General features: G+C 41.0%; 1 protein-coding gene across 5 annotated transcripts in view; it reads left to right on the top strand.

Annotated features, from left to right (window-relative positions):
• The window catches only part of LOC147112692 (nuclear receptor coactivator 7-like), a 169,112-nt gene extending 156,334 nt beyond the window's left edge, over positions 1-12,778 (top strand). For all 5 annotated transcript variants that reach the window (XM_085997199.1, XM_085997197.1, XM_085997200.1 and 2 more), the window contains 5 exons: positions 7,130-7,255; positions 7,340-7,492; positions 9,377-9,472; positions 10,061-10,134; positions 11,053-12,778. In XM_085997199.1, coding sequence (XP_085853325.1) covers positions 7,130-7,255; positions 7,340-7,492; positions 9,377-9,472; positions 10,061-10,134; positions 11,053-11,188 — 585 coding nt within the window. In that variant the 3' untranslated portion in view covers positions 11,189-12,778. The remainder of the gene's footprint in view (positions 1-7,129; positions 7,256-7,339; positions 7,493-9,376; positions 9,473-10,060; positions 10,135-11,052) is intronic.
• Positions 12,779-18,109: the final 5,331 nt, after the last annotated feature.

The following is an 18,109-nucleotide window of genomic DNA, read 5'->3' as shown; positions in this document are numbered from 1 at the left end:
AAGGTACTCCCACAGTGCTGTTAGGGAGGGAGTTCCAGGATTTTGACCCAGCGACGATGAAGGATTGGCGATATACTTCTAAGTCAGGATGGTGTGACCTGGAGGGAAACTTGAAGGTGGTGGTGTTCCCATGCGCCTGCTGCCTTCTACCTTATAGGTAGAAGAGGTCGCGGGTTTGGGAGGTGCTGCCGAAGAAGCCCTGGCGAGTTGCTGCATTGCATCTTGTACATGGTACACACTGCAGCCACGGTTCGCCGGTGGTGGAGGGAGTGAATGTTTAAGGTGGTGGATGGGGTGCCAATCAAGCTGGCTGCTTTGTCCTGGATGGTGTCGAGCTTCTTGAGTGTTGTTGGAGCTGCACTCATCCAGGCAAGTGGAGAGTATTCCATCACACTCCTTACTTGTGCCTTGTAGATGGTGGAAAGGCTTTGGGGAGTCGGGAGGTGAGACACTCGCCGCAGAATACCTGGCCTCTGACCTGCTCTTGTTGCCACAGTATTTATATGGCTGGTCCAGTTAAGTTTCTGGTCAATGGTGACCCCAGGATGTTGATGGTGGGGGATTTGGCGATGGTAATGCCTTTGAATGTCAAGGGGAGGTGGTTAGACTCTCACTTGTTGGAGATAGTCATTGCCTGGCACTTCTGTGGCGCAAATGTTACCTGCCACTTATCAACCCAAGCCTGAACGTTGTCCTCGTCTTGTTGGATGCGGGCATGGACTGCTTCATTATCTGAGGAGTTGTGAATGGCGCTGAACACTGTGCAGTCATCAGCGAACATCCCCATTTCTGACTTTATGTTGGAGGGAAGATCATTGATGAAGCAGCTGAAGATGGATGGGCCTTGGACACTGCCCTAAGGAACTTCTGCAGCGCTGTCCTGGGGCTGTGATGGTTGACCTTCAACCATCACAATCATCTTCCTTTGTGCTAGGTATGACTCCGGCCAGTGGAGCGTTTCCCCCTCCCCGATTCCCATTGACTTCAGTTTTATTAGGGCTCCTTGATGCCACACTCGGTCAAATGCTGCCTTGATATCGAGGGCAGTCACTCTCACGTCTGGAATTCAGCTCCTTTGTCCATGTTTGGATCAAGGCTGTAATGAGGTCGGGAGCCGAGTGGCCTTGGCAGAACCCAAACTGGGCATCAGTGAGCAGGTTATTGGTGAGTAAGTGCTGCTTGATAGCACTGTCGATGACACCTTCCATCACTTTGCTGATGATTGAGAGGAGACTGATGGGGCGGTAATTGTCTGGGTTGGATTTGTCCTGTTTTTTGTGGACAGGACAAGCCTGGGCAGTTTTCCACATTGTTGGATAGATGCCAGTGTTGTAGCTGTACTGGAACAGCTTGGCTAGAGGCGTGGCTAGTTCTGGAGCACAAGTCTTCAGCATGTTAGCCGGGATGTTGTTGGGGCCCACAGCCTTTGCTGTATTCAGTGTTTCTTGATATCACGTGGAGTGAATCGAATTGGCTGAAGACTGGCTTCTGTGATGGTGGGGACCTCCGGAGTAAGCCGATATGGAGCATTCTGGCTGAAGATGGTTGCCAACGCTTCAACCTTGTCTTTTGCACTCACGTGCTGGGCTCCACCATCATTGAGGATGGGGATATTCATGGAGCTTCTTCCTCCCATTAGTTGTTTAATGGTCCACCACCATTCATGACCAGATGTGGCAGGACTGCAGAGCTTTGATCTGATCCGTTGATTGTGGGATCGCTTAGCCCTCTCTATAGCATTCTGCTTCCGCTTTTTAGCATGCATGTAGTCCTATGTTGCAGCTTCCCCAGGTTGACACCTCATTTTTAGGTACGCCTGGCATGCTCTTCTACACTCCTTATTGAACCAGGGTTGGCCCCCTGTCTTGATAGTAATGGTAGAGTGAGAGATATGCCGGGCCATGAGGTTACAGATTGTGGTGGAATACAATTCTGCTGCTGATGGCCCACAGCGCCTCATGGATGCCCAGTTTTGAGCTGCTAGATCTGTTCTGAATCTATCCCATTTAGCACGGTGGTAGTGGCACACAACATGATTGAGGGTGTCCTCAATGTGAAGATGGGACTTTGTCTCCATAATGACTGACTGAGTGGTGGTCACTGCTACCAATATTGTCATGGACAGATGCATCTGCGACAGTTAGGTTGGTGAGGAGGTTTTCCCCTCGATCTCTCACCACCTGTTGCAGGCCCAGACTAGCAGCAGAGTTGCTACCCTGCTCCAACAAATTCAGCAAAGTACAAAAAATTTGTGACTCAAATTTCCCAGAAAATAGATTTAAAACATTAATGATCAATGGAGTTGGATACTATAATAGAAGAGCTAGGGACCTAAAGGGATGAGCTTCGATTATTGCCTTTTCTCGTTCCTGAATTTTTTTTCTTATATCCATAGTGAAGATTTGCACTTCTGCCTTGAATTTGTACTTTTAACATCTAGTCTTTGGTATTCCCCAAGTAATTTTCCTCAGCTGAGTCGCAGACTGTTGATTTAGCGCAGAAGAAACTACCTACTTTCAGTTCTCTTCACACCTTATTATGTCTGGTTAAACAAAGCTGACCTTCTTCTGTTACATTGGATCTTTTTTTAAACGATGGAAATCTTTTTGAAAATTTCACAACCCTACAATTTGGTCCCATCATTTTTCCTTCAATGAAGTATTTGAGTGTACAAGATTAAAAAGGGGAGCTTCAAATTTTAGTATCCTTGTTAAGTTAATTCCAGCAAGGGGATGTAAAATCATCAATGATCCTATTATACTGATGTAAAATATTTTTGTAGTCACAAATCACATTGGGAATAATAATTCCCAAAATGTCAGTACCTATCATAATACATAATATCATACCACAATCTAATCACCTGAATTTAGAAAAATATTTTACTTCATGAACAAGGAATGAAGGGACTGAGATAGAGAAGCTAAGATATTTCCAGTGGAAATGAGTTCATTCAGTTCCTCACCACTGATAGTGTTTGTGGCGAGACTGCAGCTGCCAAGGGTATTTCTAAATGTCTCTAATTCATTTTTTTCCCTCTAACTCAGTGCTACTCATTGACCTGGGTCAACTTGCAGTCCACCTCTCCCCTTAACAGTTGCCTTGCAGAAGACCTATATGTTGGGCCTCTATTTGTTGCCTGCCCAGCTGTGGGATTCTACCCTTTCCCTCTCCTCCTTTACCCCTCCAGAAAGGGGTTGCTATTTAACATCCATGCGCAAGTAAAAGGGTCACTTGGCAGCACCTTGCGATGGGACAGTATGACCAGGAGTACACCCAAGTCCCAGATTTCACTGTACAGTGCATTGAAGCATTCCTGAATATGGCCCTTCAACCAGACACTTTGGATTATGGCCTTTAACAAAAATGTTGTACAGTAATACTGGCCTAAGCCTATGTAGGAGGTGTGGGCATAGCACCTATTCTAGGGGTAAATGCCTTCCCTTCCCCACCCTGCCCCTTGCCCCATTTTTAACTTTTATTTTTATTTTGAATGTTGTTACATTTATCCTGGAGTTTATTTTACTAATCTGTCCTGATTGACTTGACTTTTAAGTGAAAAGCTTTTGCTGGCTTGATGATGTTACATGTTTCAACTTTTGAAATATGCAGGAAGTGGTATGAAGAAACTGGCTACTTTCCAGTTCTGTTTAACTCCTAGGAGTAGGAATTTACCTTCTGGAGAACTAAAGTTCCTGTGGTACATTTGCAAAGACCAGAGGGTTTAAAAAAAAAAAAAAAAAAGCTTGGCATAAAGTGCTGTAGCATTACTTCTGGGTAAATCATTCAAGTTGAGAAGACCTGGCTTGTCCAGTCAAGAGTGTGCATTTTTTCTAAATGTCACTCCATGAAGACTTGAAACAAATTGTATAGCACGAGGAAGAACTGGTAGATGGTATTTAGTTTGGATCTGATACAAGTGGGATATTCAAAGTAGTCCCTTCATATAACCATGGTCATTATAGGATCAATGATAGTAAACATATTAACACTGGTTCTGAAAATTAGCATATTCCTTTTCACTTGTGCCAAAATCCATCTCGAAAGTATTTGCAATTACCACATCTTTTAAAACATTTTTTTAAATGTAACATTTTATTGCATTATTTTATAAGCTATTTGGGTCTTGATTCTATACTCCTGTTTTTAACTTTGGTGTGTGGGCCGACGCGTATGGCGAACCGTCTGGCTCCCACAGAGTACGAGGCTGGAGAGATATTAACTCCTGGGCCCCATTTAAATGCTCCGATACTGACTTCCACCCGAAGCCAATAGGCAGGAGTCTAAATTGGCGGGTGGAGGGCATTCCGCCACTGGGGACCCATGAAAACGGTCCCCAGCAAGGTAATCCAGGAATGGAGGGGGATCAGGAAAATCTGTGATTGAGTGAAGGGAGGAGGCCCGAAGTATCTTTGGGGGACCAGACAGCACTCCTACTCCTCCTAAACAACAAGTAACCTTTAAAAAGTAGGGGAAGAAAGCACTTAAATGCACCTCTTCTGGCCTGATGGGTTTGAGACTGCACAGCCCTCAGTTTGGCCCGCAGTTCAAATGGCATGCACGTCCCGATAATGTCATCGGGACGTGGCTTTGCCATTTAAATTAGGCCCCCGCTCCTCTGGGTAGGGCAGCCTTCCCGTGCCTGAATTCAGATTAGTTACGATGGTAGGGGGTGGGAACTCGGCACAAACTCTTTCCTCCCTTCCGCACCACCCCCTCATCTTGACCCCCGCCTGCACCGTTCCCACCAAGCAAAATGAGTTTAAAAATCTGCCTAAAGTCCAGGTGTCTTAACTGTTTCAGCTGGTTTTAAACAAATTCAAATTTAAATAAACCAAAGTTTTTTGTCAAAATTAACAGCTTTATTTGCTGGCTATCAAGTTGCTTTGGTTCATTGGCTGTTCATCTTGTAAATTGGTTTTGGTAGGTGGACATAAAAGATGGATTTAGAAATATAAAATCAAACTGGGGTGGGGAGAATTGAGCATGTTGCAGCTTTAAAATTATTATTTCATTAGCAAGTATTCACTTGAATAGAATTAATTTCTTATTTTATTCTTGAGATTCATTTACTCAATATAACGTAACACAAGTAATAAAACTTGAACAGAGCGATATATATAATTTGTATTTTTATATATCTATTAATAAAAACATGGAACCACTCCCAGATGGTCTAATGATATTTTATGATGGGTGTACAGGAAGGGAACTTTGGCAAGTTTCCAGTTTTGCTTTGAGCTTGATATTTGGTTTCAGAGCAAAACGAAAGTTACTACTGTACGTGAAATGGAAAGTAGTTCATTATGCAGCGACAGCCAATCAAGTACAATTGAGCGTAGAAGCAAGCGCCTCATAAGCAGTTGAAGGCAGTTCAGTAATTGTTACTTACAAGTGATTGATCAGAGTTTTGTGGATATCCAGTTGCAGAAATGAGGGTCCCTAGAATACCATCTAATATTAGAATTGTATTTAAGGCAAAGGGAGATGATGAATCCTTTGTACAGGTCAGTTACACTTTTTTCCTTACTTTTGCTTAATTCAGTTTAAGATTTATTTTAAAAGGGAAATATTTTTAGGTGCAAGACTAAATAAATAGTTTTTACTGAGCAATTTACCCATTTTAAGATGACCAAAACCTTTCATTTTTTAATTAAAATTTTGCACAATAGTTTTCTTTCACAGCTGTTTTGTATACATTTTAAATTGCTCAAGAATTGTACTGTGAGTTGTATTTGCAATATTCTCTCTCAGCAGTTTTTGATTGGTAGGTTTAAAAAGCCCATGCCATCGCTTTATGCTGATTACTGGATAATTTTGTTTTTTGTCGTGGAGTCTTCACTTTTTTCTTGTCACTATTTATTAAGAGACTAAAGACTAGTTTTCTTCAATGTGATTTTGTGGGGTATGATGATCATATTTTCATATGAATTCAGCAACGCAATATCAAATTGTACTAATTTTGAATCATACATTTAAAAGTAATATTTATTATCAGGGAAAACTCTTGAATTCCCAAATCCTAAATTAATGGATTAATGGCCTACTGGATCCATTTTAGTAACATGTAAATTATGTGCTTGTTTAAAAATACATAGTGCATTTTTTATATGTAGAATATAAATAAACATTATGGAGCTTTAAACCATGTATGTTAAGTTTATGCGTGTTGAAGCATAGCATGCCTAATTGTATGTGGGACATGGTAAATGAGGATAAAGGGAACATTTATATGCAGAGTAGGCTTAAAAAATGTGTTAACTATTTAAATTTAGTCCTTCATCTAAAACAGTATTATCCTCCTAATCAAAAAGCTCTAATCCTAATTTGAATCACCTTACTAACTTGAAATGTTTAATTAAAAACATTTTTTCTTTCTTGAGGTCTCTGTCTCTATATTGCACCACCACCATTCACCTAGAAGCAGCAAATCAAGAAAGGTTTTTTAAAGTCTTTACATGTTATAGTTTTTTTGGCTTAGCTCAGAACATAAAGTGTTTTATTTGTCATTAGAAATTGAAGTATGTAAAATAATGTTTTCGACACTGATTCATTTCATTTGTATTTATTCTGGTGCAATAAAAACAAGTGATTTGGTGCTTTAAAATATGTTTTCATATACTTTAAAATCCTGTTGCTTTTTTACAAATGTATAGAATGTGCGATTTTTTTTTTTGGTTGTATATAGACTTTGGTTATAAGGAAGAAAGAAACTTTGCACCCACGCTTGGCTATTATTTGCATAAATTCAATCATAGAAACTAGCAGAAAATATATAAATCTCCCTTGAGGTCTGAAGGTCTATTTAATTTTGGTGTATTAAATGTTCTCAATTTTCTACCTTTCTCATCTGAGTGGTGTGGTGATTCATTCTGGTATTTTGGACTCTGGTTATCATCCAAATGTCGTCCCCTCTTGAGAGCTTGAACAGGGTGTGTTAGCAAGCTATTCAATCATGAGGAGGCATCATGCCAAGCCTAAAACACATCTACCTAATATCAATTCAAGGCACATTGCAGCAGTCACTGTATAGCAGTCAGAAGCAAGAAGCCTGTTTTTCTTTAAGGGTGTTGGAGGGGCAGGGAGTTTTGAAAAATGCCACAAATTTTGTAATCAATTTGTTTTACAGATCATCACCATTGAAGAGGCAAAACGACGCCAGAGCATTGGCAGTTTTTATGAAGAAGAGACAGAAGATCTACAACCTGTTCTTGCAGACCCTAGTGAGCTGCTGGAGAGTTTCCACATTGAAAAGGTAAAGATATCTGAAACACTTTCTAGTGGTTTTAATCTTTTGTGTGTAGAGAAACCCACTAATGAAGTGCTTTCCTCTCCGCAGCTTACACAGCACCTTCCTGCAAGAACACAGGGGTATGCTTGGCGACTTATGTACAGTACAGCAGTTCACGGAACAAGCTTAAGGACACTTTACCGTAGTTTGGCTGTCATTGATACTCCTGTACTTCTAGTTGTCAAAGACATGGATAATCAGGTAAATAAATTGATAAATTCTCAGTTTTTTAAGGAAATAAGCGTGCAACTATAATTGGTAGAGGGATACAGCAGAATTTATGGCCAGAATCTTGCCGGCGCTGTGAGATTGGAGGCGGGTCTGCTGTCAAAATGACAGTGATTGACAGCGGGGCCAAAGTCTGCTCTGAACCCGCCTCCTTGTTAATTTCCCAAGTGCCAGCTCTGCCTGCAGTTTGCAGACCCAGCATTAAGAAGTGGGTCAGACAATTGAGATATTTAAGAAGCTGCTTAAATGTGTTTAAGCAGCATTTTACCAGGCTCCAATGATATTTCCATGTTTTTTGACGAGGTTCCCGTGTTCAGGGATCACGTCAGGGAAGTGTGTCGGGTTCTCAATGAATCTCCATTGCTGTGAATAGTTGACAGCTGCAAAAGTGGTATAAAAGCTACCATTTCACAGCTGTTCAATTTCCAATCTTAGAAGCTGGAGCCGTCAGGATTTGGAATACACTTTTCAGCTTTATGGAGGTTTGGAGCAAACTCTCTATCCAGTGTCACCTCCTTGGAGCAACCTCTCTCACCATTGACATCGCTTCTGTCATCTCAACTTCAGCTGCCATTTAATCCATCAGCATCGATGCCCTTAAAAATCTCACCTTGGTCCTCGGAATCCCACCACGATCAGCCCCAAAACCAGCATCGCCAGGCACACCAGCAGCACCAACCTTCTCCACAATCACCTGATGCTGCACAGGACACAGGGTATCAGCACCCGACCACATTGCTGCCAGGGATGGCCTCACCATGGCCAGATTTACTTCACTTGATGCTGTACACCCTGGCTGCCACATGATGCGCCAGGTTGGCACCACCCCACACCAACACCATAAAGCATCCCTACAATGCCCAAGCCATTCCTTTCACACTCATCACCTTTTGGGGGGGGGGGGGGGAACCGTTATGTCTCATCATTCACTGCAACTCACTAAGACACTTCCAAAGGTGCACACAGATCTGTCCAAGAAGGCAAAGTATTGAAAATAAATATCTCAATGTTTGACAACACATTAACAGAAACTTTACATGAACATTGGCGATAACACACAACTGCCTACCCTTGTGTGTTGTTAGTTGGTATGATTGCACCAGGATGAGGGTGAGTGTGAGGAGTAGCTAGTGAGATGGGGATGTGATAATGTAGATAGAGAGGGATGGGTGGAGGTGCAAGGTACGTTGGTGTGAGTAAGGATGTGCAGGAGTAGGGTAGGGAAGGCAGAGTGATGGGGATGTGATGAGTGGCACAGCAGGATGAGGCTGAGTGTGGCTTTGCAGTAACGTTTTGTGATCTACTGAGATCATTGAAAGATTTGCGCCACTGCAGCCTGGTCCTCCTGATGAATTCCCTGCTTGTGCCCTCCTGTGCAATGTGCAACCAGGCTGCATTGGTCTCCTGGGGAGGTCTCTTCTGCCCATTGGAAGGGAAGAGAACCTCCTTGCGTGCTGTGACTCCCTCCATAAGCATATGAAGGGAGTCATAAGAGCGCCTGGGTGCAGCCATGCACTTTTGTGCCGTGCTTGTCAGTGTTTGCAGCACCTCAATGCTGTAAAACACTGACAGTAGAACTGTCAAAATGAATTTGGACATGGTCCCTTTAAGGAAACCGGCTGATGATGTGTCATCAATTGATGTCATCAGACCCGCTTCCTTTTAATTGGCTAGGAACCTCACAGGGTGGGTTTAACAAGCCCCATCACTTTGGAGGCCGGGATCGACACAGCTGCGGGGTCGGGACCCGCCATGGATATCGCACGCCACGGACCCGCCGAGGTTGGTAAAAATCCAGCTCTAGCCCAAGAATTTAGCAGTGCAAGTTTGTAAACTAAGATTTTGTTCTCTTTGCAGATATTTGGAGCATTAGCATCACACCCTTTCAGATTAAGTGACCATTGTTTTGGTACAGGAGAAACCTTCCTCTATACATTCAATCCACAGTTCAAGGTAAGTGCTTACATTTTGCAGTTTTTAGAAAGTTTAGGTAGTTGAGAGAAGTTGCTGGCAAAATCATTTTTAAAAAAGATTTACACCATGCTGTGTTAAATGCCATGTACATAACTTTTGATCTAGAACTTTAAGATATTGCCTTGTGAGGATGTCTCATTTGAGGAAAGGTGTGCTTTAAAATGCTACATTAGCTACTTTGTCAAGTATGTGTTAATTGCACTGTACATTTTTTGTAACAAAAGGAAGAATTCCTGCTGCATGTATTTAGAGGAGGATCAGAGCTATTTTATTGGAATAGTACAAAGCTAATGTTGTAGCATGTATTATACAAGAGCAGGACAACTTAGGATGGGCAATAAATGCAGCCTACATCCCGAGAACAAATATTTTTTTCAAAAATCAATTCCTTAATTTAGCTACTGAAACATTTGCCATTTGTATTGTGTGAGAAGTCCACATTTTGGAAATAGTTGAACAGCTTTAATTGACACATAATGCGCAAATAAAATTCTGTGGTATAGTAACATATTACCTTAATCTGTTAAGTAACGCAAGTATAAATTGAATATATTTTACATTCAATAGATATTCAGGTGGAGTGGAGAAAACTCGTACTTCATTAAAGGAGACAGAGACTCTTTAGAACTAGGTGGAGGAAGGTATGTATCCGCTACATACAATAATTTTATTATCTCAATTACTACAGCTTCTTATGATATGCTTTTATTTTTTTAAATAACCATGTAAATTAATGTAGAATACATTTATATTGTTTGCTCTTGATCTTTTTTCTTAAAATAATGCAACCACAATATCGTAGCTGATCGTTTTAACTGAGAGAATCACACCATGTGACCTGGTAACAGTATTATAACATCAGTACTTGCACATAAATGTAGTCCTAATGAGCCTCATCAGTCCATTGTGCCACATTCATTTAAGTGAGTTTTGTTAGCGGGACTATAAACTGGAGTACCACACAGAAGTGAAGTACTTCAATTTGGCAAGAAGTTCATGGTGAAGTGACCTTTGCAAGGGGAGAAAATTGGGCTGCTAATTTTTTTATAATTTGTAAGAGTGTTGGAATCCTTTGGTGAATTTTGCACTTATCAAACTGCTGGGAAATGGTTTTCTACTGTCTGAATATTTTCTACTTTTTGAACTGAATATTCTTACAAATTGCCCCATGTTCAAATGTAGTGTGAATAAGGTGCATAGTAAAACTCCCTGTACATTTTACCAAAAAGGTTCATTAGGTAGAAAATTGTGGCTTTTTTTTTACTGTGGACTTGCACCCACTGGGAACTATGTTGAGAATGGCCTGACCCACTTAGGACACTTGCACCTGCTAAAGAGGAAAGACTTTCATCGGTATCTGGCCTGCATTTGTACTCGGGTCCCAGAAATGTAAGAACAGTGCCTCCTGGTCCCACTGGACTTTTATTTCTTATAAAGTAGCTTTGGTTCAAAATTAAGTATAATAAATGTGTGATGACTGAACACACAGTCACAATCAATACTGAATTTGTTGTTGACTAATTTATGTTATCTAACAATCTCAAAATGTTGTATTTCAGTGGCCATTTTGGCTTGTGGCTAGACGCAGATTTATATCATGGACGAAGCAACCCATGCAGTACATTTAACAATGAAACACTGTCAAAAAAAGAAGACTTTATTGTGCAAGATCTTGAAGTGTGGACTTTTGTATAAATTTGCGTGATCTTTTACCAGCCCATCTCTGTTCTGCTGTTCAGTCCGTTGGATGATAGGATTCCACTGCTAGCTGCCTTATATTGTATCCAGTGCTCACAACATCCTGTAAAGGAGCATGTTTCTGAATGCTTAAGCTACATTTCTAAAGCTGAACTACAAAGGAGATTACAGGGCACAGCTTTCCAGAAAGGCAACAATAGCTTTGCATTCTGTCAACTTGCTTGGGACCCTTACATCTGCATCTCATCACGTGATAAAGGAAACCAGTTGAGCCAGTGAAATCTTTTTGACAGAAAGAAATGTTTTTGGGTATGAAGGGAGAGCAAAAGAAAACGTTGTCATGACAGATGTAGTTCCTTCCAAATGCTGTGTGCTAGCCAAAGAGTGACTGGCTGTAAACTGCTAGTACGGCCAAAGCCATGGTGCAAGGCAGTGCTTTTCAATTTAAGGGGATATTTAATATAAAAGCATTTTATGACAACATAATGCATGCTGATGGTACATTGTTCAATACTAGTATGCTAACCTAGTCTTATTTTTAATTGTTTTATCACGTTGCTTAAAGTCCTGACTGGAATGTTTAATATTCTCTAGAAATGTTTGTTTGTTTTCCAGTAAGTGGAAGTAAATTTATTGAAAAAGTGACAATCCTGGGGGGAAAAAAGTTGTAATTATGCCAGGATCATTTATATATTATAGTACAGTACTTTAATTTAATGTAACTTTTATATTTGTTTTTGGTTACATTAAATGTTTTATACCCTGTGTTTAGGGTTGGTTTTGTATCGGTGCAGGCACTGAACGCCATGTTTCAAATCTTTGTTTACAGTTAGCAAAATGATTATGTAAAATACTTGTTTCTTGTGTATGTATGTTTGCATTCGTTTGAACATTCCAGTGTCTTAAGGGTATAAAGGGAATTGTTAAATGCACACAAGGAATATCATAGCACTTTGAAAGAAATGGTAGTAGCTTTTTGGCACCATATACAGCTTGAATTGTAAAGAACCAAGTCTACACATACATCATTCTCCCTTCATTTTAGTCAATTAAAGTGCATTTTGTGCAACAAAGTGTAATGCAAAAAATGTATTTGGATTTCTGGTTTATTTTGATATGAAGCAGTTAAACAGATTTTAAAGAAACAACATTAAACTTTTCAAGAAAGCTTAAAACACTTGAGATGTAGGTTATATTGATAGAAAACAAATACCCTGTAATGCTGTTTCCATAAGGTGCCATTTCTACTTCTGATCACCAAAATACAGGAACAAGAACGAAAGAACATTTCAAAACTATTTAAGTAAAAGTCACAAGTTTGCACCAATGTTTTTGCATATTTGGCTGTTGTGCTGTTTAAGAATATCTGAACAGCACTAAATGTTTCACCAGTTTAGTTTTTTTTTTAAGTTTAGCATTTGATATGTTAAACAATAGCTTACAAATCATATTGTATTTAATACACTATACCCGTAGTGTTATCAGAGCAATCAAAATTGTATCTAAATTCTGTGTGTGAATGTCATTAAGAACATATATACTGGAACACTTGCAGTAAATCCAATAAATCTGTGTACTTATAAAATATCCATTCTATGATGCTTTTATTAGAAGGAAAGAAGCTGATCAGAATCATTTATTGAGTATAAACTCAGACATTGATTAAAAAGTGCTATCTTGTGGAAAATTATATTTGTCTTTGTCCTTCCAAAATTTTAACTGGGTGGTAGTTTTCAATGAGTGACATTGCAATCCAATGAGAGCCACATTTTGGGGTTTTTAATGACATATTTTCTCTGGTTCAACCTCACCAGCCACTCCTTTATGCGGACCTCACATCCCATACAATCGGAGATTGTTTTAGCCTTCCGAATATCTGGGCAAACAATAGCAAGATCCGGGGGTTATAACAGAGAACCCGTAACTCTGCACACCAGTGGCTTCAATGAATTACGTGCTGCCACTTGATTATCCTGTACAAAAAGTGGACTTAATGTACACTCTTACCAGACTGAGACTCAGGCTCTAAACCATCAAGTGCTTTTATTTTCACAAGACTTACAAATGAATAGTATACAATATAAAACAGTTAATCATACATTACTCTCTCTGATACATCAAATAATAAAGACACTGCTGAATTTCTCTCTAAACATTGATTTTAAAACCTAAACTCTTGTGCTGTTGAACATATCACAATCTCAGAACTGACCCAGCTCTTCTGGTTGGCACAAAACTTAAAACATACAGCTCTGACTGCTGGCTAAAAACTGTGGTGGCTCCCCTAGTAACCTCGACAGAAATATAATCCTAGTTTTTAAGTTATATATGATCAGAAGCTTCATTTCTCTTATCAATGTTGAATAGAAAGCCAATTTTGCATAATAGCAAGGATGAATGCAATGGCTCTGGCCATTTTCACAACTCACACTTTGGACATTCCACTGTTATCCTTAGAAACTTGCATGTTTGAAACTTTACAGACAGCCTATCTAGGGTCTGTTGAGAAATATGTGCCTGTGAGAATGTAACCCCTCACCTGCTGATACTAGCCATAAAGAATCCCAATCTTTATGGGGAAAAAGTACTTTTTTTTTGTTGTGATATTGCAGTTAGGACTGTATACTCGCAGTAGAATCATAATACAATATTTGTACCACCTCTGCCTAAGTGAAGAGTGGATTATACACCAAAGGTCTGATGAAAAGACTAGCGATTGCAATTTTATTGCAGTATAGTAGAAAGCCACATATAATTGTCAGGAGATGTGGACTGCGATCTTCAGCCTCCTCAGCTTCTGGGTGGACAGGAACCTGTTTCACCACCACCTCACGACCCAACTCTTTGGACTTCTCACCGGTGACCTTCAATAGGCCTGCCCATATATGGGTAGATGTATTGCAATGATGTACAAATTAAAGAAATATATCACCCAACATCAGTTAAGCCATAGCAATGCTGGACAGCAGAATAGCTTGTTTGTTACTGGCATCCAACGTTGATACGGTGGCAGACATGGCATTCAATTTTTAAATTCAGATAGCCTAAGCAATCATTTGCATAGGCAATAATGCTAAATTTGAATTTAAAGAAATTAAACATTTACCTGCAACTGTAGGATGTTGCCCGCAATGCTACACTTTCAAGGTCCGATGCAGAAAATCTACACTCGCACTCATGGAAACTGCCAAATATATGTAAATGATGATCCTGAGGCGAAGATTGCTGGGGTCAGGGGACACCTCTGGAGGCAGGAGACCCACAACATGAGATGTGTCTTAATTCTGCTAAGGTGGAAAATCAAGGCTGTTATATTTTCAAACATTGTATACAGCACACAGTTAATAATTTGTCACGCCTAAAAGAATAACTGAAAGCATATTGGGTTAAAGGGTAAACAACAACTTGCATTTCTATAGTGCCTTTAACGTAGTAAAAATGTCCCAAGGTGAATCACAGGAGCATTATCAGACAAAAATTGACACCAAGCTACAAGGGGATATTAGGACAGATGACCAACAGCTTGGTCAAAGAGGTAGGTTTTAAGGAGGGTCTTAAAGGAGGCAAGAGAGGCGGAGAGGTTTAGGGAGGGAATTCCAGAGCTTCGGGCCTTGGCAGCTGAAGGTACGGCCGCCAATGATGGAGTAATTAAAATTGGGGATGCGCAACAGGCCAGAATAGGAGATCGCAGAAGGTTGTAGGAGTGGAGGAGTTTACAGAGCTTGAATTCCCTCCCTAAATCTCTCTACCTCTCTTTCCTCCTTTAAGACCTACCTCTGCTATCCTAATATCTCTTTATGTGCTTCGGAGTCAAATTTTGTTTGATAACTCTCCTGTGAAGCGCCTTGGGATGTTTTACTACATTAAAGGTGCTATATAAATACAAGTTGTTGACACAGATGACATGAGGAAAAACATTTTTACACAGCAATTTACGGTAGAAACATAGAAGATAGGAGCAGGAGTAGGCCATTCGGCCCCTCGAGCCTGCTCCGCCATTCAATGCGATCATGGCTGATCATCCAAATTCAGTACCCCGTCCCTGCTTTCTCCCCATACCCCTTGATCCCTTTAGCCTTAAGAAATATATCCAACTCCTTCTTGAATATATTTAATGAACTGGCCTCCACCGCCTTCTGTGGTAGAGAGTTCCACAGGTTCACCACTCTCTGGGTGAAAAAATTCCTCCTCATTTCTGTCCTAAATGGCCTACCCTTTATCCTTAGACTGTGTCCCCTGGTTCTGGACTCCCCGATCATCGGGAACATTCTTCCTGCATCTAGTCTGTCCAGTCCTGTCAGAATTTTATAAGTTTCAATGAGATCACCTCTCATTCTTCTAAACTCCAGTGAGTACAAGCCCAATCGACCCAATCTCTCCTCATACGTCATTCCTGCCATCCCAGCTATCAGCCTGGTGAATCTTCGCTGAACTCCTTCCATGGCAAGAACATCCTTCCTCAGATAAGGCGACCAAAACTGCACACAATACTCAAGATGTGGTCTCACCAAGGCCCTGGAGAACTGCAGCAAGACATCCTTGTTCCTGTACTCAAACCCTCTCGCTACGAAGGCCAACATGCCATTTGCCTTTTTAACTGCCAGCTGCACCTGCATGCTTACCTTCAGCGACTGGTGCACAAGTACACCCAGGTCTCGTTGCACTTCCCCTTCTCCCAATCTATTGCCATTCAGATAATAATCTGCCTTCCTGTTTTTGCCACCAAAGTGGATAACCTCGCATTTATCCACGTTATATTGCATCTGCCATGCTTTTGCCCAATCACCCAACCTGTCCAAATCATCCTGGAGTTTCTCGGCATCCTCCTCACAGCACACACACCCACCCAGCTTTGTGTCATCTGCAAATTTGGAGATATTACATTTAGTTCCCTTGTCTAGATCATTAATATATATTGTGAATAGCTGGGGCCCAAGGACCGATCCCTGCGGTACCCCACTAGTCACTGCTTGCCACTCGGAAAAAGACCCATTTATTCCAACTCTTTGCTTTCTGTCTGCCAACCAGTTCTCTATCCAAGTCAATACCTTGCCCCCAATCCCATGTGCCTTAGCTTTACATGCTAATCTCTTATGCGGGACCTTATCAAAAGCCTTCTGAAAGTCCAAATATACCACATTCACTGGTTCTCCCTTATCTATTTTACCAGTTACATCCTCAAAAAATTCCAGTAGATTAGTCAAGCATGATTTACCTTTTGTAAATCCATATTGACTTTGTCCGCTCCTGTCACTGTTTTCCAAGTGCTCTGCTATTACATCTTTTATAATGGACTCTAGCATTTTCCCAACTCATATCTATACATACGCACGTATCTCTGGTCATGATAACCTCAAATGGTCCGGTCCACCTAGGTGAGAATCCCGATCTCTCTGGCAATATTTTAACAAATACCTGCTCGCCCACCTTGGGTAGTGGCTCCAAGGTGGGGTTGACTCTATGTTCCCTTATAATCCCTTATAATCTGGACAGATCTGTGTATTTTTATCTCTGCTGTCTTGTTGTTCTTTAACTTCTTGTTTGAGCTCTTTCAATTGATTATCCAATGTTTGTACGTATTTCCTAATTTTATCTTTTAAGGGTCCTAGTCCCTCGCTACCAGATGCCACTCCTTCCGGCAGACACATTGCTTGTCCAGTCATGAGTTCATATGGTGTAGGTCCGGTCACCCTGTGATCCTTTTTCCATATTCCATCTCTACCTTTGGCTGCGCCTCTCTTTGTCCACTGCTCCTGCTCTTCCATTTCGGTCTCTTCTTGGATTCTTTTAATGTTCACTTCCTCTGCTGTTATTCTATCTGCTGCTATTGATGTAGGCATCTCTGTGTCCGCTGCTGCTCTTGCTGCCTGATCAGCTAGCATATTTCCTTTTTGTTGCTCGCTCACTATCTTGCGGTGTGCCTTTATTTTAATCACTGCTACCTCTTCTGCTCCTTTTACCACTTTTACTAGGTCTCTCACTATCTCCTCATGCTGTATTTGTCCTCCTCCGGAGGTTACATATCCTCTACTATTCCATGCTATCTTATAATCATGCACTACCCCAAACGCATATCTACTGTCTGTATATATATTTACTCGTTTTCCCTTTGCCAATTTCAATGCTTCCGTGAGAGCCACTAATTCTGCTACCTGCGCTGAGGTTCCTCCTTCAAGCCCTCCCTTTGCGACTGTTTCTCCATTCTCAGATACTACTGCCCAACCAGTGTGTGGCTCCCCATTTATATATTGGCAAGATCCATCAACATAAAAGATGCTTTCGGGATTTTCAAGGGGCGATTCTGATACGGTTCCTCTGACCTCTTCTTCGATTACTAACTGACACTCGTGTGCCTCACCCTCTCATAGCATTCCCTCTGTGGGGTTGACTCTATGTTCCCTTATAATCTGGACAGATCTGTCCTTGGGTATCAATACTGCTTCCCAAGCTGCCCTCCTTCTGTCTGATACAGCCTTAATTTTGCCTGTGTTTAGCAGGTCCACACTGTGATTTGCGTGTGTAATATTAGCTGTCCTGACACAGTGATGGGCTCACATATCCGCACCGCCCATGCTGTAGGATTCACAAAATTGGATTTAATATCAATAAGGGTTAAATGGCAGAAGAGGCCGTGTTTTTAAAGACTGTTTTAAAAGAAGCCCAGAAAAAGGGGCATACAAAATGGCCACCATACCATGTGATCAGCTTATTGGGACACTTTAAAATGGTTCCTGCACAACCTCAGACAGATTTGTGGATTCAACCCACAGTAAGTTCTGGAAGCCGTTTCTGAGAGAACGAAACCAGACCCACACATATGCATATGGATTAGATGCAGGCCTAGTCAAGATCGGCCTGGAGACAGAGGCCATCAAAATGCTGCCCCAGACAAAAGGGGACAATTTCATATTCATGAGA

The sequence above is a fragment of the Somniosus microcephalus genome, chromosome 9, assembly GCF_052327205.1.
Source record: "Somniosus microcephalus isolate GS21.2 chromosome 9, FLI_Smic_1.0, whole genome shotgun sequence".
Lineage (NCBI taxonomy): Eukaryota > Metazoa > Chordata > Chondrichthyes > Squaliformes > Somniosidae > Somniosus > Somniosus microcephalus.
The sequence above is the reverse complement of the archived record's forward strand: the minus strand, read 5'-3'. Positions and strand labels throughout refer to the sequence as shown.